Source organism: Myotis myotis, unplaced genomic scaffold, assembly GCF_014108235.1.
Source record: "Myotis myotis isolate mMyoMyo1 unplaced genomic scaffold, mMyoMyo1.p scaffold_m19_p_10, whole genome shotgun sequence".
NCBI classification, from domain to species: Eukaryota; Metazoa; Chordata; class Mammalia; order Chiroptera; family Vespertilionidae; genus Myotis; species Myotis myotis.
In genome coordinates, this window is record NW_023416314.1 from 16,607,525 (window position 1) to 16,632,106 (window position 24,582).

The 24,582-nt window shown below is 36.6% G+C and overlaps 1 protein-coding gene across 2 annotated transcripts in view; it reads right to left on the reverse strand.

Annotated features, from left to right (window-relative positions):
- Positions 1–1,412: 1,412 nt before the first annotated feature.
- Positions 1,413–24,582, reverse strand: part of CEP126 (centrosomal protein 126) — a 62,491-nt gene continuing 39,321 nt past the window's right edge. For both annotated transcript variants that reach the window (XM_036324602.1, XM_036324603.1), the window contains 5 exons: positions 17,837–17,949; positions 14,545–14,620; positions 12,540–12,749; positions 7,129–7,193; positions 1,413–1,712 (listed from right to left, as the gene is read on the reverse strand). In XM_036324602.1, the coding sequence (XP_036180495.1) occupies positions 1,650–1,712; positions 7,129–7,193; positions 12,540–12,749; positions 14,545–14,620; positions 17,837–17,949 (527 nt within the window). In that variant the 3' untranslated portion in view covers positions 1,413–1,649. The remainder of the gene's footprint in view (positions 1,713–7,128; positions 7,194–12,539; positions 12,750–14,544; positions 14,621–17,836; positions 17,950–24,582) is intronic.

Below are 24,582 nucleotides of genomic sequence, written 5' to 3' on the forward strand. Positions count from 1 at the left end.
TATTTCCTGTTGCGCACACCAAACAAGTCAGTCCAAGACTAATGACGTGGCAATCGGCTGCTAAAATATTCACTGCTAATATTAGTGGAGAGAAATGGTGCGCCTTTCCGTAAGGGAAGTGAATGCAACATGATTATAGTAATCAATCATTAGGGAATGTTGTAGTTCGTTATTAATAATAATAATAACAGGATATTGTAAAAATTAAGTTATGTAATTTTTATGAAAACATTTCCTACATACCGTTATATTGGCTGGGCTGCAAAAATATTCGTTGTGGGCACATGTGGCCCACAGGCTGCGAGTTTGACATGCTTGGAGTAAGTGATGTGGTGGGAAAGGTGGTGGTAGGTAAGCAATGCGGACTCAGAACATGAAGAGCCTTAGATATTGTGATAAGGAGTGCACATTTCCTCCAGTCGCTGAATGGGAAGCTCTGAAAACCTTTAAGATGAGATTGATAAGACAGATTTTCACTTGGGCCATTTTGCTCACATGTTAGAAATGCCAAACTTAAAAAATTCAGCTTGGAAAAGTCTAGATGAGAGGTGATGACAATCTGAAGTAGAGATAGGTTGAGGGGAAATAAAAGAATTTATAATTCTATACATCTTTTTTAGTGATTATACAACTTTTGTCTTTGTTTCTATACTTAAAAAACAACCTTCTAGAATAGATCCAGAGACACAGAAGCAGGGAACAGACTGTTGAATCTCAGAGGGAAGGCGTGGACGGGTGGGTGGGTGGAAAGAACTCGTATGCATATATGCATAACCCATGGACACTGACAATAGGGTGGTGAAGGCCTGGGGTGGGGAGCAGGGGCAGCTAGAAGAAGTCAATGGGAGGAGGGAAAGGGGATATATGTAATACTTTCAACAATAAAGATTAAAAAAAATTCTGGGGCAAAAAACCCCCACACAAAAACCAAAACCCAAGACCCAAAACAAACAAACAAAAAATACAACCTTCTAATATAACTGGTTTTCCAAATAGACATTTCTCCTGGGAAAAGAACATACTGATCAGGCAATTCAAGTAATCTAGTGGGGACTGCAGTTTATCTTCTATATTTAGCATTTACCTTGTGAGTTTTCTAGTGGAGTCAGTTCTTTAGACACCAATCAAAATTAAAGTGATAACTAATTTCTGTACATGCAGAATTGAGAACAAGACCCCTTGGTAACATCTCCAAAGTACAGAGATCCTTCGGAGCCCTAAACAAATAGTTTTACTACTGATGACAGATATTATTAATCATAAACTTCTTATACCACTGTACACAAATTTAATAGAATTTACTAGAAATTTCAGATAAACAAAGCTTCTCAACTGTAGCTAATAATTTGAATAACAAATTAGCCTTCATTTTCTTATAAAATATAATGAGTTTATTTCCAATAGCATGCTCATTAAAAACAATAAATATTTCCATTCATTAAAAATGAATTATCAAAAAAATACATAATAAAGTATAATTTGTAGCAAAAATGTAAACTAGTTAATCTATTTCTATTACCCATGTTATACTTTACCTTTATTTTATGGTTTAGTGTATTAATAATTAACAAAATACATAAATAAATGATATATTTACAGGAGATTTGAAAAAAATAATGATTCTATTTAATAGTTACTGGTATATTTCATCAGTATTTTCTGTGCAATCTGGATCCAATGTCGGGGGACAGACTGGTCCTTGGCTGCATGTTCTGTAACATAATTTCAGAATATTCTTTTACTGTTGTATTATGGACTTTACAGTGGATCTCCTTATAGATTACAGATTTTAAAAAGGTTAAAGTCATATTAAAACTCTCAAATGCTACATATGCATTAATCTCAACATAGACATCTGACTAATTACAATAATTCACCATCTTCACTCTTTGATATTGGTAAAAGTTGTTTAAGAGGTTTTTAAAATCATAATCTGATGTGTAAATGTTTAAAATTTAATCATTTTATTTTCTACAGGAAGCACTTGTAACTCATATAGTACCTTAGGAGTAATTTAACAACATGCATTGGGCTAAAGAAGTTGCTTGAAAAGGTAATTGTTCAAAATTCATTAAATTTATTTTATTTAAAACAGTAAGTAAAATATTCCAAATGAAAATCCTGCTTATAAGATTCATAGTTTTTACATTGAAAAATCATGGCGGGTGTCCTGAGGATGCCCCGCAGTAACTCTATTATACTATATTGTTTGCATATCATCTCTACTAGAATATAAGCTCCTTGAGAATAGGAAATGTTTTCCTCTTCCTAGTCCCAGTCCTAGCAGAGTGCCTGGCACATGGCAAGACTTAGGCAATATCTGTTCAATGAAGAGACCAATATGATAGCTTAAAAAAAAAAATCATGCGGCTATGGTTGCCAAATGGACAGGACAAAGTAATTTTGGACAAGACAAAGCTTGGGCTGAATAAGCTTTTCTAGCCAGGATGACACTAAAGTCAATTCTCAAAGAGTAAGAGAAAGGGTTTTATGAGAGCAATCCCCGTGAGGCAGTGGGAGCAGCATGGGCCCTGGGAGCCTGCAGAGAGTTCTGGGATCAACCTGTGCTCAGCAGTGTGCAAGTTACGAGCTGAGAAGCAAATGGAGGCGAGAGTGGAAAGGTCTTGAATGCAGTTCTCCCAAGTTTGTCTTTTTGGTAATGGGTAACCACCGAGGTTAGGTTTTAAGCAGGAGAGTGATATGTTCACGTTTTAAAAAGAATTATTCTGGTAGTAATTGGGTGTAAGATATACTGGAGAGAGCAAACCTGGAGGCTGTTGAAATGGTCCAGATGAGAAATGATGAATTCTTAAACTAAGACACTATCAGTAAGAGTGAGAGGAATGAATGGATTTGAGATGCACTTAGTAAGTATTATTAGAAGGATTTACTGTGTAGGGCAGTGGTGGCGAACCTATGACACGCGTGTCAGAGGTGACACGCGAACTCATTTTTTTGGTTGATTTTTCTTTGTTAAATGGCATTTAAATATATAAAATAAATATCAAAAATATAAGTCTTTGTTTTACTATGGTTGCAAAGATCAAAAAATTTCTATATGTGACACGGCACCAGAGTTAAGTTAGGGTTTTTCAAAATGCTGACACGCCGAGCTCAAAAGGTTCGCCATCACTGGTCTAGGGTTATGAGAGAATGAGAAGCCTGGATGAGACTTCTAATTTTTATCTGGGAAATTTGGTGGATGATGGTGTCATTAATTGAAATAAGAAATAAACTGATGAACAAAATAGATTCAGAGACATAGAAGCATGGAACAGACTGATGAATTTCAGAGGGAAGCCAGGGGTTGGTGTGGAGAGATTAACGGGGAACTTATATGCATATATGCACACAGCCCATGGACACAAACAATAGTGTGGTGAAGGCCTGGGAGGGACGGGGTCAATTGAAAAAAAAGGGGGGGCATCTGTAATACTTTCAACTATAAAGATAAATAAATAAAGAATTATAAAAGGTGGAACATAGTTTGGGTGGCGGGGAGGCAGTGAAGGGAAAGTGCAAATCCTGGCTCTGCCACTGAACAGCTCTAAGATTTGAGGACATTATTTGATGTCCCTAGTTTAGAAGACTACACAACAGAATGTGTGTGAAACCACTTGGCAGAGTACTTTTCTTTTTTAAATATGTTTTTATTGATCTCAGAGAAAGGAAGGAAGAGGGGAGAGAGATAGAAATATCAACGATGAGAGAGGATCATTGATTGGCTGCCTCCTGCACACCCCCTACTGGGGATCGAGCCCGCAACCTGGGCATTTGCCCTGACCGGGAATTGAACCATTATCTCCTGGTTCATGGGTCGATGCTCAACCACTGAGCCACACCAATCGGGCAGCACAGTACTTTTCAGAGGTAGGAATCCAGTAGGTATAATGTTGTGAAGTTGAGAAATTCAGTTCCTGAATTAACCACACAATACATTGTACATTGTAAAGCTAGACATCCTATATAATAAAAGCCTAATGTGCTAAGTGTCTGACCATTTGACCAGTCGCTATGACACATACTGACCACCAGAGGGCAGATGTTCCAACTGGTAGGTTAGCTTGCTGCTGGGGTCCAGCCAATCGGGAGTGGGCAAGATGGGCCAGACACTCCTTGGACCCTCCTGTGGTCCCTCCCCAGCCCTGATGGTGCACTGGTGGGGTCCCTTGGCCTGGTCTGCACCCTCTTGCAATCCAGGACCCCTCAGGGGATGTTGGAGAGCTGGTTTTGGCCTGATCCCTGCAGGCCAGGCTGAGGGACCCCACCGGTGCATGAATCCATGCACTGGGCCTCTAGTATATTATATGACACATGTTAAAATTTAAAAACAAAATATTTCTAAGTTCATATGGGCATAAAAACATTGGAGCTGAATGTAAAAGGAAATAAAAACGTTAATAAAAAACTTACCTGCAACATCTCCAAAACAACAAATACTCCCAAATAGATATTTCTGCTATTATATGGAGAGATGGAAATCTTTTTCTAAGACACATCCCTATTGAAAAACTAGGCTATACCACAATTGTCCTGGTAAATACAATACAGTTTTGGTGATCATACATACAGAAAGTTTAGAATTAAAGTTATATTTTGCATTTTGAGAATTTATATATTAAATAATTTTACTTATTGAAATGCAATGGGATCCAGGAACAAATTTTGAGAGCTTTTAAAAGACAAAAGTATATCTACAGTCCATTTACTTTACTTCCAGAGGGGGCATGAAGTACCGATGTATCCTTGCCCTAAATATAACTTGAAAAGTTTGGACATATGTTTCCTGAACTTAAAATAAATTACAAGCAGCTACAGAAGACTTGAAGGCAAGACAGAGGTACAGGTAATCCCAGGTGATAAAAAGAAAACAAAAAAGCTATAAAAATATAAACTCTGAAGCTATATATTCACCATAAATGTTAACCTGAGTCTAATAATGAGAAAACAGACAAATCCAGATCATGGGGTATTCAACAAGACAACTGGTTTGGACTTTAGTCTACAAAAGTGTCACTGTGCATGAAAGATGAAAAAGACTTTTCTAGGTTAAGAGACATGACAATCAAATGCAATGTATAATCCTGGTTATACATTGGATACTGAATCAGAGAAATAAAATAGCCACAAAGCCGTTACTTTTCAGACAACTAAGGAACTTTAAATATGGAGTGTGTATCAGATAATACTGTGTCAATATTAAATTTCTTGGGTATGATGATGGTATTGTGATTATGTATTTAGAGGGAAAGTATCATTAGGTCTGTAATTTACTTTCAAACAGTTCATTATGTTTGTGTGAGTGTTTATGTATCTCCTGTTCTATTTTATTCTATTCTTTTCTTTTCTATTCTCCCACCCACCCATCATCCACCCATCTATCAGATAAAGCAAGTGTGGCAAAATGTCAATAGTAACCAAATAAAAATATTGCAGAAAAAGGGCAAACAAGAATAAAATGTTAAAATCCCCTCTACAGAATATGGTAAATGAATTTTGATGGCAGAGCCCTGGGGACAGGGTAATTTTAATGTTGGCTGTTTAAACAGGCACTTAATAATTCTGTGATTTCATACTATTTTCCCTGAAAATAAATGGAAGGTTTCTGACTTATATTAGTGATGTCATAATAAGGAAGACTAACATGTTTGGAGATAAAGAGACTGAATAAAGCTAATGGTTACCACATGTCATAAAGAATGAAAAATGATGTAAAATAAAAATTATTTCAAGTCTACTCCTGGTCCCTAATCCTCACCATTAACTTTTCAGTTACTTGTCAGATACTCTAGCAATATAATAATACAGTACACCCATGTGTTCAGTAGAGTAATTTGATGATTAGGTAGCTTTCTCTTCCTATTGAGTATTTACAATTCATGATCAGTTAGTTGTCTGTGGTTAGTACACTGTTTTCAAGTTGAACTGAGGTGTATAGAAGAGTGATCTCAGTCACTGTAGGTCTTATCTCACTAAAGTGAGGTAAGAACCATAAATGTGCTAAGTCACAGAAAATTGTCACAGTTAAAATTCAGACACAGAAAAACCGTCACTGCAAAAATTACTTAAATTGCTGAATTGATAGAAATGGAAAATTTGGTCAAAAAATCCAAATTAGCATGTAAAAAGTAACCATGAAAAAATAATATACCAGGAGTCAAAGTAGCCATTGCCAAATGAGTTGTGTCTAAAAATCACAGCATCATAAATGCCACACCAGAAAGGCCATTTCCAAGAAACACGTGCCCAGTGGTTAAATGAGCTCCAGGAGGGCAGGGACAGTCTTTTTCTACTTCCGATTATTCACCACTGCACTCAGAGCATGCAGAAATCTGAAACGCAGGTAAGAAATGCATAACTTCATGTAAAAGTAAATAAGAAATGAAGTATACTGCATAATCTTATTTTTTCCTGTCAAGATTTCAGAATTGAGGGTACATAACGGAAAAACAAAGGAACATGCAATTAATCCTCTAACAAAACATTTCTCTGTTGGAGACCTAAACTGAGGATGTGCCTTTCTATAAACCTGAATGTCTCCTTTCACTTCTAGGCAGACATGATTTCTTCCTCCAGTGATTTCCTACGTCCCTGCAGCACAGCCTTAGCTTGCCTTGTGTTATTTCCCAGATATACTGTCCACATGTGTCTTGCTCCTTTAGACGGAGAATTCCTGAATTGCTGTTTTTCATTTATAGATGTATCTTTACCAGGACCCCATGCCAAGGCAAAACCAAAATTCAAAGCAGGAGGGTCTAGTTTTGAACTCTGAAGACACGGAAAGGATAATGGCAATGATGGGATCATTGACAATGAAAATTTCTTAACAATTTTCCAATTAGGCTACATATCTAAAATTATTTGAAAAGCAGTACACTGATTAAAGTAGTACACTGATACCTGTTTCTGTTCTCATGACTGATGAAATACTCTGAATGTAATAATATTTATAGTTTTTTTTGAAATGAGAGGATATTTGCTTGATTCTAACAGAACGTCTTATAATTGAAAGTTGAGGAGAAAAACTCCCTAAAAACTAATCTCAAAAATTAATATCAATACAGAATTCTTATACATACAATCATGAAGTTTCCTAAAAAGGAAAAAAAACCTTCTTAAAATACTTACCAGAAATGGCATTATTTGCAAGGTATTTTTAATGGATGGATTTTTGCAAATGGTTGCTTGTACATCTGAAATAATTATAATAATACAAATATAATTGCTTTGTTTATTGAAAGAGAAGAATGACTAAATCAAATACTAAATTTTGATGTATCAAAATAGTCAACATGGAGTAAGAGACTTTTTTCTATTGTTCCCAGAAATAGTCTTTAGACTTAATATTAGATTAGGAAATAGAATTTGATTAAAAACAATACATAAAACTTATGTTGATAAAAAGAAATTTCTAGTACTTTGACTAGTCTATAACAATCTTTATTCAAATGCTAGGTTTTCTTTCATTTTTTTCCTTTTCTTCTTTAAAAGAATACACCAAAGAAATGAATTTCATTCTTAGAACATCTTAGGAAAGATGTTTATTTAGCTATAGAGGCACAAAAAAATTCAACTCTTGCCTTTTCAATATTTAGGCCTCTGTCTATATAATAGCAAGAGCCTGGGAAAAAGAAAGAAAATTTCAGGCAGAATCTTTTGCAGGAAGAATTTAAATATATGGAAGTATATAATAGGAAAAAAACCCCTACATAAAAACTGACTTGAGGGTTTTTTACCTTTTTCTGCCTAATTTTGCATTTTAAACTTACAGCTTTAGTTCTATATTGCTTTTGTGTTGTAGCACCCTTTTACTATATATTTTGAAGATTTAATTTTAGAATTAACAGAGTATATAGTACATGTACATTTTAATGAATAACATAGCTAATGTCTGTGTAACCACCTAGATTAATAAAATTGAACAATATTCCTTCTGTAGTGGCCTGTGGATTGCACTCCTTTCCCTTGCTCACACAGAAGTAACCTAGTACACTGACTGCCTTTATAGTTTTAACACATATGTATACATCCCCCAAAGAATATTGTTTAGTTTTGCCTGTTTCTGGACTTCATATAAATTAAATTGGACTGTCTTTATTCTCCTTTGATTTTCCTTATTTAGCCCTAAATTATATATTATTTAGATTCATCTATGATGATATTTGCAGATGTAGTTTGTTCATTTTCCTTGCTGACTGGTATTCCCAGAACATCTAAAATTTTCATAGTTTGGCTTTGATGGTCTCTATATACTTAACAATCTGCTGATGTACATGTGCAGGGTTTTATCTAGGATATGCACGTGGAAGTGAAATTGTTGGTTGTAGGGTATGTGAACGTTCAGTTTATTAAGTGGTGGCAAAACATTTCCCAAACAGGTTGCCCCAGTTTACACTTCAACCAGCGTTATATGTGAGCTCCAATTGCTTGCATCTTTACTAACACGTAGCATTGCCAGGCTTTTAAACTTAGCTCTTTCTGACGAGGATATAACTATATCTCATTGTTTTAATTTGCATTTCCCTATTTCTAATGAAGGTAAATATCTATCAATGTTTATTGTCATTTGCATTTCTTTTGTTGTGAAATTCCTCTTCAAGTTTTTTTCCTCCTATTTAAAAATATTTTTATGGATTTCAGAGAGGAAGGGAGAGGGAGAGAGAGAGAGATAGAAACATTAATGATGAGAGAGACTCATTTTTTTCAGCTGCCGCCTGTACACCCCCCACTGGGGCTTGAGCCCGCAACCTGGGCATGTGCTCTGACTGGGACTCGAACCGTGATCTCCTGGTTCAGAGGTCGATGCTCAACCACTGAGCCATGTTGGCCAGGCTCTCCTATTTTTTTGAGTTGTCTTTTTTTCTTATTGATTTATAGTTCTTTACATATTTTGAATGAGTCCTTCATCCTATGTATTATAGTTTCTCTTATTTGTGATCTGTCTTTACATTCTTTTAATGATGTTTGATATGAACAGAAGTTTGTGATTTTAATATAATCAAATTTATTTTCTCCTCTATGGATTATGTTCCTTTTGCTCTGCTTAAAAAATCCTTCCTTACCCCAAGGCTAGAAAATACTTACTCATATTATCCCCTAAAAGCTTTATATAGTTTCTTTTACATTTAATCTTGGAACTTTTTTTATGTATGGTATTTGGTAGGGGTTCAATTTAATTTTTTATTTCATACCCAATTATTTCAATATGGAGAGACAAACAACTTGTCTCAAAATGACCCCATAAGTTCTTCATAGCTAGGATCCAAAAACAGGATCCATGTGAGAGGGGCTGTGCCTAAATCCAACTTCCTATGAAATCAGTAGCTCCTTCTCCCAGAAAAAAAAAAAAAAGCAAAAATCTTAAAAAGCTACAATTTCTCACATTGGGATTCCAATGACATGTTTGTTAGTCTAATTTCATTGTTCCACTGCTGTTAGATCATCTGCTCTTGTTCCCCCCTCTGCTTGTTTCCTTTCTGGGTGTTTCAGTTTGGAAAATTTCTATTGCTTTTCTTCAAATTCATTGATTCCCTCCTCAGCTGTGTTGAGTCTCTTGATTAGCCCATAGAAAACATTTTTCATTCATCACTTTTCTATTTAACTCTTTCTTCTAGTTTTCATCTCTCTGCTGAAATTCTCCGTCTGTTCATGCCTGTTGTCTATCCCATAACTGCTCACTTTTTCCACTATAACAAGTTATGAGTCATAGTTATTTAAAATTACCTGATAGCTTTAACTTCTGGGTCATCTCTGTATCATAATCTGTTGACTGCTCTGTCCCTTGACAGTGTGTGTGTGTGTGTGTGTGTGTGTGTGTGTGTGTGTGTGTGTGATTCCTCCTGTTTTTTTTTGTTTTTTGTTTTTTTTTTTTTTATGTCTCATAATTTTTGATTAAATGCTGGGCCTCATGTTTGGAATAGTGGATACTCAGGTAAATACTAGTAAATCTTACCTGAGTAAAAACTGGATATGGGCATGCATCTCCTGCTAGGCAATCGTGTATGTGTGTGTGTGTAGTTAATCACCTTAGGAATTGAGGTGTCTGCACAATATGAGGAGGTTTTCTCTGTGCTCTATGCTCTGTGCCTCTCTCAGAAGACTTGCTGCCTCTGTTCCAGTATCCTTGGCCTTTAGTCTGTAGGAGAGAAGGTTCTGCATGGGGTTCATGCCTTTTCTACAGCAATGGCTGCTCCTCTCTTGCAGGCTGCACCACTGAGGAAGGATTTCTCTAACCTCCTGCTCTGTTCCCACATTTCCTCATGAACACACTACGTAGGCTCATGGAAAACAACCTGTAAATGAGTGTAAGCTCTTGTGTCTGTGACTCCCAGGGGTTTTATATTCTCACAGTAGTTCACACTTATCCTTTCGTAATTTGTTAAAAGTCTAAGCAGAATTCCTAATGTCTCCCACACTTTGCCACAGGTGAGCTAATAGTCGTGTACTGTCTCTCTTTGAAAGTTCCTGTCGCTACCTGTTTGTGCTGTGACTTCAACTAACTTTTTCTTTCTTTCTTTCTTTCTTTCTTTCTTTCTTTCTTTCTTTCTTTCTTTCTTTCTTTCTTTCTTTCTTTTTCTTTCTTTCTTTCTTTTCTTTCTTTCTTCTTTTCTTTCTTTCTTTCCTTCCTTCCTTCCTTCCTTCCTTCCTTCCTCTCCTTCCTTCCTTCCTTTCCTTCCTTCCTTTCCCTTCCTTCCCTTCCTCCCCTTCCCTTCCCTTCCCTTCCCTTCCCTTCCCCTTCCCCTTCCCCTTCCCTTCCCTTCCCCTTCCCTTCCCTTCCTTCCTTCCTTCCTTCCTTCCTTCCTTCCTTCCTTCCTTCCTTCCTTCCTTCCTTCCTTCCTTCCTTCCTTCCTTCCTTCCTTCCTTCCTTCCTTTCAATTAAAAAATGTTTTTGTTATTTTTTTCAGAGAAGGGAGACGGAGAGAGAGGTATAAACATCAATGATGAGAGAGAATCATTGATTGGCTGCCTCCTGCACGCCCCAAACCTGGGATCAAGACCCTAACCTAGGCATCTGCCCTGATTGGATTGGAATTGAACCGTGACCTCCTGGTCCATAGGTCGACACTAAACCACTGAGCCACGCCAGCTGGGCTGTGACTTCAATTTTCTAATGCATTTAAAATAAGCTATACTGTTGTTGTTTATTTGCTTTTTCTTAGTCTTGGGGTGGGGCTGACACATTATAGCTACATTTTAAGCAGAAGTGGAATACACACATAATTCATACACATACATTTTTATATATGCCTTAGATAGGAATGTATGTGTATATATTATGTTAGATATTTTTCCCAGTGGTTCTCAACCATAGGTGATTTTTGCTACCCAGGGAATATTTGTCAGGAGACACTCTTCATGACTGGTGGTACTGTACAGCATTCAGTGCGTAGAGAGGTCAGCATGTGGCTAAACATCTGACACTGCACAGGACAGCTCCTACAACAGAGAATTATCTTGCCCAAAATGTCAGTAGTGCCAAGGCTGAGAGACCATGCTAAATACACTCACACATAAAATACTGTTATTATTGCTCATGTCTAAATATTTTGTAATTTCCACCCAGCCAGTGTGGTTTAGTGGTTGAGCATAGAACTATGAACCAGGAGGTCATCTTTGAATTCCCAGTCAGGGCACATGTCCGGGTTGAGGGCTCAATCCCCAATAGAGGGCGTGCAGGAGGCAGCCAATCAATGATTCTCTCTCATCATTGATGTTTCTATCTCTCCCTTTCCCTTCCTCTCTCTGAAATCAATAAAACTATATTTTAAAAAACATAAATATTTTGTAATTTCCATTATGGTAGCTTTTTCAGAACCATGGTTTATTTACAAATGTGTTTCCTAATGCTTATCATTTTGTTATTCATGTTTAATTAAATTGGTGTCAGAGGATGTGCATAACTTTAATCCTTTGAAATGTGTGAAGGCCTATTTTATGGTATAATATATGGTCCATTATTATAAATATTCTATATGTATTTTGATCAAGTTTGTTAATCATGTTTGATTCTTATATATCTATTTGATTCTTTTGGTCTAGTCTATCAATTATTAACAATGTAAAAAAAACTCTCACCATGGCTAAAAAATATTTTATATATTTTGAGGCTATGTTCTGAAATGCATACAAAGTGAAAATATGTATATATTTCTCCAGAATTAAAACTTTTGACCATCACAAAGTTATTTTTTATCTGTACAGCAAAGCTTTCTGCTTTATAGTCAATTTTGTCTGAAAACAATACATCTAAACCAGTTTCCTTTTGTTAGAATTTGCTTGTTAGAATTTGATTATTTTCCATCTTTTTTATTTTAAGCTTTTCTATATTCTTATGTTTTAAATATCTTATTTATAAACAGGACATGAGTATGGTGTAATAGTATGGCATATTCAAATATATTGTTAATTGTTACTTAATTTAAGAGGTGATAATCTGAATACATTTTGTATTTTTAATTCTTAAGCTAAATTAAATTTTAAATTCAAATAGTAAGTAGAAAATATAACCCTTCTTACAAAAGGTGTTCTTCCACACTTACAGAATAACCTTTCATTGAGACGATTAAGGGACTGCAGGATCTGCTGCTCTTCAGCTGATAGCGCACAGATGTCCAATTGCTGGGTCTTATTGAAAGCCAGATTTGGTTTCTGTAACTGCTTGTTAGTCATGACAGACAGGATTTCATCCTCAGCCACTGAAGATTTCACTAGGTTTTCAGCCATCAGAAACTCAGAAGTACTGTCGGAAACTAAAGAAACTTAACATTATTCTTTGATCCCTATTTGTCTTCGGGATCAGCACTTATACACACTTAACTGACATGTCTATATGTATTCATTTCACTAACAGGAACCCAGTGAATCTTCTGTTCCTTCGCATTTTGTTTATCAGAATCCTCTATACCTAGCATTTCCCCATCCCTAATTTTAAAAAAAAGATATCCAAATGATGGCATTGAGGACATAAAAATGCCTATAAAGCGTTACCTGAAGTAAAGAAAAAAATACATTCTGTTAAAATTATTTTGTGTATTTTTGTCATTCATTGGTAGTACAAAGAAGAGATAAAGTAGACTGTCTTTGCAATAGCAATTAAGATGAGTTATAAATAAAAGAATAAGAGAAAATAAACTTAAAGAAAGATTAGAAAATTAGATAATCAGCTGAACAGGACAACCTAGAAACAGATCAAATTATTTATAAGAATTTAATACTTGATCAAAGATGAGATAAAAGAAAGATGACACAATAAGTGTGTTATTTAAAAAGAATCAACTTGGAGTTTCATTTCACATCATCCATTTAAACAAATTCCAAAGAAATTAAAGAATTAAATTTAATCTAAAGGAAAAAGAAACATTTCTAAATTTCTATATGGAAAAGGTTTTTTTGAGCTTAAAAGTAATGGAGAAATCACTAAAAAAGACTGAAAACATGTTTATTTAAGGCCAGTCTTCCCTACCAGACTTTAAATTATTGAAGGACAAGACTTTTGTATGTTTTGTTCATTATTGTATACTCAATATTTAGCTGCAGCTAGGAATTGGCTTTCATAATCATTTATTGCATGAAAAAATAAAAATAAGATCTTTATATGTAATAATAAAACATAAGTGCAATAAAATACAAATAATAAAGTAGTAAAAATATTTGAAATTAATATAAGAATTAGAATCCTTGATATTTAAAGAATTTATAGAAGTTGGCAAGAAAATATAAAAACTCCAATATCGCCGAAACCGGTTTGGCTCAGTGGATAGAGCGTCGGCCTGCGGACCGAAGGGTCCCAGGTTCGATTCCGGTCAGGGGCATGTACCTGGGTTGCGGGCACATCCCCAGTAGGAGGTGTGCAGGAGGCAGCTGATCGATGTTTCTCTCTCATCGATGTTTCTAACTCTCTATCTCTCTCCCTTCCTCTCTGTAAAAAATCAATAAAATATATTAAAAATAAATAAAAATTAAAAAAACTCCAATATCTACAGGGGAAAAGAATATGAAGAAACAATTCACCAAAAATAAATGTACACACAGAAACAATTAAGTATATTAATAAACAATGTACAAATCAAACTAACGAAACACCCTATCTTTTCCTGTGACATAAACAAATAATGTAAGTGATGTATCTCAAGTGAGTACACGCCCCAGAACTGAATAATAATACACTCAGGAAAATACTTTAGGAATATGTGTGAAAGCCATAACAATACTTATATGCTTTGATCCAGAATTTATTTAATACAAACTTTTATTCAATAAATATTTATTAGGTGCCAATTACATGCCAATTACTATAATTTTAATTCTGAGAATCTAACTTAGAAAAATAATTGAAAAGTCAGGAAAAGGCTTATGTAGAAAGATGTTTGGTACATTACAACTTAGAATAAAGAAAAACTGGCAACAATCTGAATGAACAGGGGGAGGACAATTAAGTCCCGAGTGGTGCTTGAACGCTCACATAGTATGTAAGTATTTGGGTAAATACATATAAGAAAAAAAAAAATCCCCTGGTCAGGGGAAAATGTTTAAGTTAAAACATACCTTCTTCAATATTAGAAGTATCCCTTGTAGCGTGTTTTGGCTCACTTGAACTTAGCTGGACCCTTTGTCCAAAATTCTATAAAAATAGAATATTAAATCAACATAATTCTGTATTTAAATTTCATTATATATACATTGACTTTTTAAAAAGTGTTATTTGCTGTATATATTTTCAGCTATCACTGTTCATATAAATTGTATATTTTCTTTTTTAAAAGTATCAATCAAGAATTACTGAGATAAGGCCTTTCTACAATACCTAAATATTTTTAAAAATGCTTAATTTCAATTTTGAAAACTTTTCAGGTTGCAGTGTTGTCTTGGATATTTGGAAGAAAGAAGTAATTTGGGTGGCAATCAAAAATGCTAATTAAAGAAAAGTTGAAAATCACCTTAATGTTTGTAATCTACTTGATTTATCTAGTACAGGTGAATCACTACTGCCAGCCTAAAGCCTTGGAGATGGCCAATGACAAGGATAGGTTAAATATCTTAGATGACAAAGCTTAAAGCAGAAAGAGCTGCATAGAACCGGGAAACGGGAAATCTCAGAGCACTGGCCGTCAGTACACCCATTCAACACTCTCAGGAATACCCACTCTCCTTCCCTGGATATGCTCTACTTTGCTTCTTTACTCCTATTCTGTTCCACTTTAAGAAATGACTTTTTCACTGGTAAAACTGCCCGGCTACAACCATACCTCACCTTTGATCATTCTGTTCTGAAGAGTAGCCCATGCAGGTTTCTGCAACAGCCCTCCTTCAGTAGCTCTCGTAGCCTAGCCTCACCTTCATTACAGACTTGAGACACCCTGGACGGAGGCCCTGGCACAAAGTGGTAATTGTGCTCTTCCTATCTCACTGATCCCTCAGATTCTCCACACAGAAGTGGCGGGCTGGGAAAAACCAGGGATGACAAAATACTTTTCCTAACACTAGGTGACAGGGGCCAGCGCTATAGTAACTGAACCCCACAGTTTGGGTAAAAACAAAAAACAACCCCCCACACGCACAAAACCCAAAATCAAAGCAAAACAATAAAACTGAAAAAATTAAATTTCAAACTTGATTTTGACATTGGAATACGGACCTATATTCTAAAGCTAACTTCAGAACATGTGTAAAGTAGGTGTGTGAGTGAAATTGGAAGTAAGGCTTCTGGAAAGAAGGACAAAAATAGAATTCTAAAGACTAATATAAAATGTAAAGGAGGAAGACAGAAGAACAGCATAAAACCAGAAAAATAAAGATGAATTTAGACAGGGCATTAATAACAGCCATTTAAAATTTAGTTTGTGCTTTTTTTTAATAACAACTACATATTACTTTTAAATTTAAACTATATTAATAAAAATAAAGAAAAAATAAAGAAAAAAAATTTTCTTTTATAGATTTTGAGGTGTTTGATGTGAATAACATGGAAATTAAAAAAAGGATTTAATATTTATAATCAGGAAGTTAGGTTTATAATAAGTACTATGTTTATATTAAGCAGTAAGAATATATTGGTAATAGGACAACTTAATTTACTTAAATAAATGATTTTTTTTTTGCTGATAAGATATATCATGGTTGATTGTTCTCCATATTAATAAATTTGTTCACATAAAAATCAATAGTTTCTATAACATAAAATAATAGGATCTTCAACCTAAAACTTGAAATATAAATTCTTCATAAGGCACTATTCCAGTTTTATTAAAAAACATTAGAAGTGATATTTACAGTAGAAACTCCAAGTAAAATGCTATTCACTCACACATCTAGAATTTTTAATATTTTATATTCAATCCTTGGATCAAGTTAGACCCCTAGAAAATGTCATATCTAGGTCACATTTACTTAGCTCTCATAGAGTTATCTTCACTAACTAAAATTAATATTATTGTGCTTTTGAATTTTATTGAAGACTAGTGGCCCAGTGCAACTGCTCTCCCCTGAAGACTAGTTCCTCCCCAACTGCCCTCCCCTGCCGGCCCTGTCACCCCTAATTGCCCTCCCCCACCAGCCTGCTTGCCCCCAACTGCCCCCCCTTGCCAGCTTGCTCGCTCCCAACAGACCCCCGCCAACCTGCTGGCCCCCAACTGCCCACCCTCCCACCAGCCTGATCGCCCCTAACTGCCTCTGCCTTGGCCCCGCCACCATGGCTTTGTCCAGAAGAATGTCCAGAAGGTCTCCCGGTCTAATTAGCATATTACCCTTTTATTAGTATAGATGTCTATTTCAAACAGCCATATGAAACTTCCTATTCATTTGTTATTGATAGGGATATGTCCATTAGGAACTTCACTATAGAAGATCCTCAATGGTAAATGTCTTTTAAATAGTATACCTCAAACAAATTCATTATCAATATCTGCTGAGACCTGTATACATCCTATTTTTCTTTTTACCATGTCTTCCAGAAGCTCAGACCCAAATAGGATATTTAAACACAGGGAACTATATTAGTCTTTATGATTAGCATACTTGCTTCCTCTACCCATGCATTTAATTAACTTTGCTGTGAATAACCTCAGTTTTCCCCCAGAGTTGACCATCCTATATAATAAAAGCCTAGGTGGGGTTGCACGACATCATCACAAGATGGCTACCACAAGATGGCCACCACAAGATGGCCACCACAAGATGGCCACCACAAGATGGCCACCACAAGATGGCCACCACAAGATGGCCACCACAAGATGGCTGGCAGAGGAAGGCAGTTGGGTGTTACAAGGCCTGCAGGGGAGGGCAGTTAGGGGTGACCAGGCCTGCAGGGGAGGGCAGTTGGGTGCAATCCGGCCGGCAGGGGAGGGCAGTTGGGGGCGACCAGGCTGGCAGGGAAGGGCAGTTGGGGGCGACCAGGCCGGCAGGGCGCAGTTAGGTGTCAATCAGGCCGGCAGGGGAGCGGTTAGGGGGCAATCAGACTGGCAGGCAGAAGTGGTTAGGGGCAATCAGGCAGGCAGGCAGCAAGCGGTTAGGAGCCAGCAGTCCTGGATGGTGAGAGGGATGTCTGACTGCAGGTTTAGGCCTGATCCCAGATTGGAGAGGGTGCAGGCCGGGCTGAGGGACACCTGCCCCCTATCCGTGCACAAATTTCGTGCACCAGGCCTCTAGGATAGCAAATAATTATAGTACAGCAAGCTCCAAGCATAGAGATTCCAAGGCTGCTTGACAATGACTTTGGGTATACTTATATTTCTGTTGTGGGGCACAATTTACAGCAAGAGCAGAGTCCTTGAACAGAACAGTTTTTTTTCCAAGCTATTTTCCACCATTCAATAGAAAGTTTCACTAATAATGTACTTACATTCATTTGCTCACTGCACTTCTGTCCTACAGATCCAGGGTTTTGTTTTCTCTGCTCTAAAAGATTTCTTTGTTTATTTTCAACAATTCGTTTTCTTCTCATAACAGTAGAATCTTAAATAAATGCCAGCACAATATCAAATTTATACTAGTAAGTAGTATATCCACCATAAACTTCCAAATTACCTTCAAACATCACAGAAAACTCTGTTTCATTCAGTCAGCAAACTATTATTGTTTTACCTACTATTCTCTAACGTGGCACAGTTACAATGATGAATTAAACAAAATTTCTTCTGGGTTCTGGCTGAGTAGATCAGTTGCTTAGAGCATTATCCCCATATGCCAAGGTTGTGGATTCATCCCAGTCAGGACACATACAGGATGCAACCAATGAATGCATCAACAAATCTCTCTCTCTCTCCATCTCCCTCCCTCTCCCTCTCCCTCTCCCCTTTGCTCTTTCCCTCTCCTTCCCCTCTCTCCCTCTTAACTCAAGAAATTAAAAAATTTATATAAAAAAGAATCAACCAGTGAATGCAAAGACAAATGGAACAAGAAACTGATGTTCTTTCCTCTCTTTCCCTTCCTCTTTAAAAAATTAATTAAAAAATAATCTCAGCTTTTGAGGTGTTTACAGTTTAGAGCAGTGACTTCCAAAGTGTGGTGCATCACCAAAGTAAATCACTGTTGTGCATGAAGAACATATTAGAATTCTACTTTTTATTAATGACCTAAAACTAATAATTAAACTTTATATTATGGTAGTACAGTTGACCCTTGACACAGGGTGGGAGCTGTTAGTGGCACTGACCACCCATGCAGTGGAAAATCCTGTATAATTTAAGTTGGCCCTGGGCACACTTGGATTTCCAACTGTGGATGGGAAATTTGTATATGGTTAGCACTATCCCCCTTGACAGTTTGCAAGGTCAATGGTCATATATTGCACACAGAAACAAAGTTATCTTGGAGCAAGAGATTCTAAGTGTGTGAGTTGGCAGTGTTATTTATATGTGCACTTTTGCTTTCTTCAATGTACTAAATTTTATATGTGCTTTAGTGGGTTATGGATATCTTGTAGTATCTTAAATGAGTCCTCACAAAATGAGAAAGAGGCTAACAAGACTTTTGTAGAGCTTCCATTACATGTGTAATATTTTATTATTTAAGGTGAGTGGCGGGCACATGCGTATATTATTTTTCTATGCTTTTTGTATAACATTAAAATATAAATTTGCCCTAGCTGGTTTGGCTCAGTGGATAGAGTGTTGGCTTATGGACCAAAGGGTCCTGGGTTCGATTCCATTCAAGAGCACATGCCTGGGTTGCGGGCTCAATCGCCAGTGGGGGGCGTGCAGGAGGCAGCCAATTGAAGATTTTCTTTCATCATTGATGTTTCCATCTCGCTCTCCCTCTCCCTGCCTCACTGAAATCAATAAAAATGAATTTTAAAAATATAAATTTGCAAAATCAGAGATCAAAAGTAATACAAGTAATGCAAGCACTGGCTAATAAGAAAGGCACAACTGACCCATCTCTTATTCTCATTGTAAACTTTTTGCCACATAATTATGACAGTATAATTATGTTTATAACAAAGTTAGGATCACAAATAAAAATTTATAAAAAAATCATAATAAACTTCATCCTAAATGCATAGTGTACCTGGAGGTGTTAGCTAATGATGGCATATGAAGTGGAGTCATCTATTATTGATAAGGCATTTGATAAAGATTAAAAGGAAAAAAAGATATTTGAAAAAAGTATTTTATATATCAGAAATGAAAGAGGTGAAGTAACAACCAACCCCACAGACGTACACAGGATTATAAAAAAACTAGAGACTGGTGCACGAAATTCATGCATTCAAGGCGGGGGGCGTCCCTCAATGTGGCCTGTGCCTTCTCGCAGTCTGGGAGCCCTCAGGGAATGTCCTTAGTGCTGCCATGGAGGCGGGAGAGGCTCCTGTCACTTCTGGCTGAGCGGTGTTCCCCCTGTGGGAGCACACTGACCACCAGGGGGCAGCTCCTGCACTGAACGTCTGCCCCCCTGGTGGCCAGTGCACTTCATAGTGACCGATTGTTCCACCATTTGGCAGATTTGCATATTAGCCTTTTATTATATAGGATACTACAAACAACTCTACTCCAACAAACTGGACAACCTAGATGAAATGGACATATTCCTAGAAAAATACAATCTTTCAAAACTCAATCAGGAAGAATAAAAAACCTGGATAGGCTGGTAACTACTGATGAAACTGAAGCAGTAATCAAAAAACTTCCAGCAAACAAAAGCCCTAGTCCAGACAGCTTCACAGGGGAGTTTTACCAAACATTCGAAGAATAACTAAAACCTATCCTCTTCAGACTATTCCAAAAAATTCAAGAGGAAGGCACATTTCCAAGCTTTTCTACAAAGCCAGCATTACCCTAATCCCCAAACCAGATAAAGACGCTACAAAGAAAGAGAATTACAGGCCAATATCCCTGATGAACATAGATGCTAAAATCCTCAACAAAGTTCTAGTGAATCAGATCCAGCATTACATTAGAAAGATCATACACCATGACCAAGTGGGACTTATTCGGGGATGCAAGGCTGGTACAATATCCACAAATCAATAAATGTGATACATCACATAAAAAAATTGAGAGACAAAAATCACATAATCATGTCAATTGATGCAAAAAGCATTTGACAAAATGCAACACCCTTTTTTGATAAAAACTCCCAGCAAAGTGGGAATTGAGGGATCATACCTCAACATAATAAAAGCCATATATGACAAACCTATAGCCAACATCATACTCAATGGGCAAAAACTAAATCCATTTCCCCTAAGAACAGGAACAAGACAGGGATGCCCACTTTCACCACTCCTGTTGGACGAAGTACTGGAAGTGCTAGAATAGTGATCAGACAAGAAGAAGAAATAAATGGCATCCAAATTGGAAAAGAAGAAGTAAAACTGTCATTATTCGCAGATGACATGATATTGTACATAGAAGACCCTAAAGAATCCATCAAAAAAACTACTAGATTTAATAAATGAATTTGGCAATGTAGCAGGATACAAAATTAACATCCAGAAATCTATGGCTTTTTTATACACCAACTAGAGGCCAGTGCATGAAATCTGTGTAGTTGGAGGAGGGTCCTTCAGTCTGGCCTGCACACTCTCGCAGTCTGGGAGCTCTTGGGGGATGTCCAACTGCTGGCTTAGGCCCGCTCCCCACGGCATTCAGACATCCTTATCACTGCCACGGAGGCAGGAGAGGCTCCTGTCACTGCCACTGTGCTCACCAGCCTTGAGCCCGGATTCTAGCTGAGTGGCGCCCCCCTGTGGGAGCGCACTGACCACCAGCGGGCAGCTCCTGCATTGAGCGTCTGCCCCCTGGTGGTCAGTGTGTGTCACAGTGACCAGTCATTCTGCTGTTTGGTCGATTTGCATATTAACCTTTTAATATATAGTATGTTCATAGTCACTAATCATCCAAGAGATGCAAATCAAAACGACAATGAGGTACCATCTCACACCTGTCAGAATGGCTATCAGCAACAAATCAACAAAAGACAAGTGCTGGCAAGGATGTGGAGAAAAAGGAACCCTTGTGCACTGCTGGTGGGAATGCAGACCGGGGCAGCCATTATTGAAAACAGTACGGCATTTCCTCAAAAAATTAAAAATGGAATTCCCATTTGACCCAATAATCCCACTTCTAGGAATATATCCCAAGAAATCAGAAACTCTAATCAGAAAGGATTTAAATACCCCTATGTTCTTAGCAGCACAACTTACAATAGCTAAGATTTAGAAACAACCTAACTGCCCATCAGCAGATGAGTGGATTAAAAAACAGTGGTACATCTACACAATAGAATACTATGCTGCTGTAAAAAAGAAGGAACTCGTACTATTTACAACAGAATGGATGAACCTGGAGAGCTTTATGCTAAGTGAAATTAGCCAGAGAAAGATAAATATCACATAATCTCACTCATTTGTGGAATATAATGAACAACATAAACTGATGAACAAAAATAGATCCAGAAGCATTGAACAAATCATTCGGTCCTAAATCTTTGAGGCAAGACCTACCAACACTTGTATACTTCCTTGATTTGTAACATAACTATTTATTTTTGCGCTTTACGGTTCTTTGTATAGATGTTCAGTATTATGGATTGTACATTACTGATCCCAGGAATAGATACAGTATGTGCTTAAAACTATGTACTGTTTCATTCACATACATGCACTTAAATACTATCTACCAATTATTATACTACCTGGAAAACTTGGTATTTTTGTAAAAATAATACAGTTTGCACTGGCATATCTGGACAAATTTCTAGATATGATAGTTTTACTACCTGTATCTAATTGTTTTAATGCCAATTTTCCTGAGGACTGAGGCTGAGATCTTTTCATGTTTATTTACCATTTGGCTATCCACTTTTATGAAAGGCTTATTCAAATATTTTTGTTTTAAAAATAAATTGGCATTAAAAATAAATAAAAAGAAATTGGTGTGATAGTTTTTTTAAGTGTCACCTAATCCAGAGTCCCCAGTTATTTATTTATTATTTATTTATTTTTAAAATATATTTTATTGATTTTTTTACAGAGAGGAAGGGAGAAGGATAGAGAGTTAGAAACATCGATGAGAGAGAAACATCAATCAGCTGCCTCCTGCACACTCCCTACTGGGGATGTGCCCGCAACCAAGGTACATGCCCTTGACCAGAATCGAACCTGGGACCCTTGAGTTCACAGGCTGACGCTCTAGCGACTGAGCCAAAACAGTTAGGGCAGAGTCCCCAGTTATTTAATCAAACACTAACATGGGTGTTGTTGTGAAGGTATTTTGTAGATGCTATTAAAACCCATAAACAGTTTGTTTCAAGTAAGGGAGATTACTGTAGATAATTTGTGTACCTACTTCAGTCAGGTCAAAGGCCTTAAAAGCTGGACTGAGGCTTCCTTGAGAGAATAAAAAATTCTGCCTGTGGGTAGCAATTTTAGTTCACCCCCGTGAGTTCTGGCCTGTCCCTTCCCACATGGCCTGCTCTAAAAATTTCAGATTTGCCTAGACAGCCCTCATTTTCACATAAACTAATCCCTTGCAATGAACCTTAATATATCTTATTGGTTCTGCTTCTCTAGTTAAACCCCGACTGACATAACTGGGAAAGATAAATATCACATAATCTTTAATCTTTATATATTTGGGATATGAGCTCTTTGTTAGTATTATACATTATAAATATCTTCTGTCACTCTGTGGTTTGCCTTTTCAATACCTTAGGGGCATTTTTTGGATGAAAAAGTTTCTAATTTTAATGTACAATTTATCAATCTTCTCCTTAATAGTTGTAAGTCTGGGTAAGAAATCTCTGTACATTCTAAAGTCTACATTATCTTATAGAAACATTCTTTTTTCTTTTCCGTATTTATATCTACAGTTTACCTGGAATTGATTTTTACGTATGGTGTGAATTAAGGGTTATTTTACTAATGCCAGATGATCACTGAAATAATTCAGCACTATTTAATGAAAAGACAAGTCTTTTCTCCCTGCTATGCTGTACCACTTTTGCCAAAAATTAAACATGTGGATCTCAAATATGTGGGTCTGTTTCTAGACTGTATTCTATTCCATTGGTCTAACTATCCTTGTGCAGATACCATACTGTCATCTGAGAGGAGGATGTAAATTGAATTACTGATTTAATTAATTAATTAAATATATATTTTTTATTGATTTCAGAGAGTAAGATAGAGGGAGAGAGAGATAGAAACATCAATGAAGAGAGAGAATCATTGATTGGCTGCCTTCTGCACACCCCACACTGGGGATTGAGCTTGAAACCCGGGAATATGCCCTGACTGGGAATTGAACCATGACCTTCTGGCGCATAGGTCATGGCTCAACCACTGAGTCGTGCCGGCTGGGCTGAACTACTGATTTTAGATGCAGAGGAGTTATGGGTATTGACAAGGTGCACGGTATGACAAAGGGAATGGGTACTTGAAGCAGAATGGCACAGAAAATCATTAGAGATGAGAGATAATTGAGAGAGATTAGGGTGTTGGATTGTTCATCCACATGAATGCTGAATCAGAATGCATAGAAAGGAAGACTGTGAACCAGATGCCAAAGTCATCTTTGAGGGAAGAAATGACTTGAGAAGTCAGGAGGTGGGATACTTGAATGGCTCAGGCCTCAAGGGAATAGAGTTTTTACTGGAGAGTTTTGCTAGAGAGTTCTGGAAATGCAATGAAGAGGAAGATGCCATCCATATTTTCAACCCTGGGTACATTTAGTCTGAGAATAAAAATGATCTGGTAAATAGCAAAGTAGGAAAACAATGAATAGATGCTCACTTAACTATAATTCACTATTAGCAAAGGGCTCATTTATAATGTTTAATATTTAGATTTGAAAATAAGTTTGAGTGACTAAGTATACAAAATATTTAGTATTGTTAGTATTAGATTTTCTAAGTATAATCACTGTATTAAGAAGTATAGAGATATACAACAGTTTGAATACTTCCCTTTGAAAACATGGCTGAAAGTGTTAAAATTCATTACATTTTCTAGTCCTTATATAAATATCCATAAGAAATACCCCATTTGATTAAATATTGGAATGAACACATATATTCTTTCACCAGAGAATGAGAACATAATTTTAATATGCTATCCTTTTATGCTTAAGCTACTGGGAAACTTTG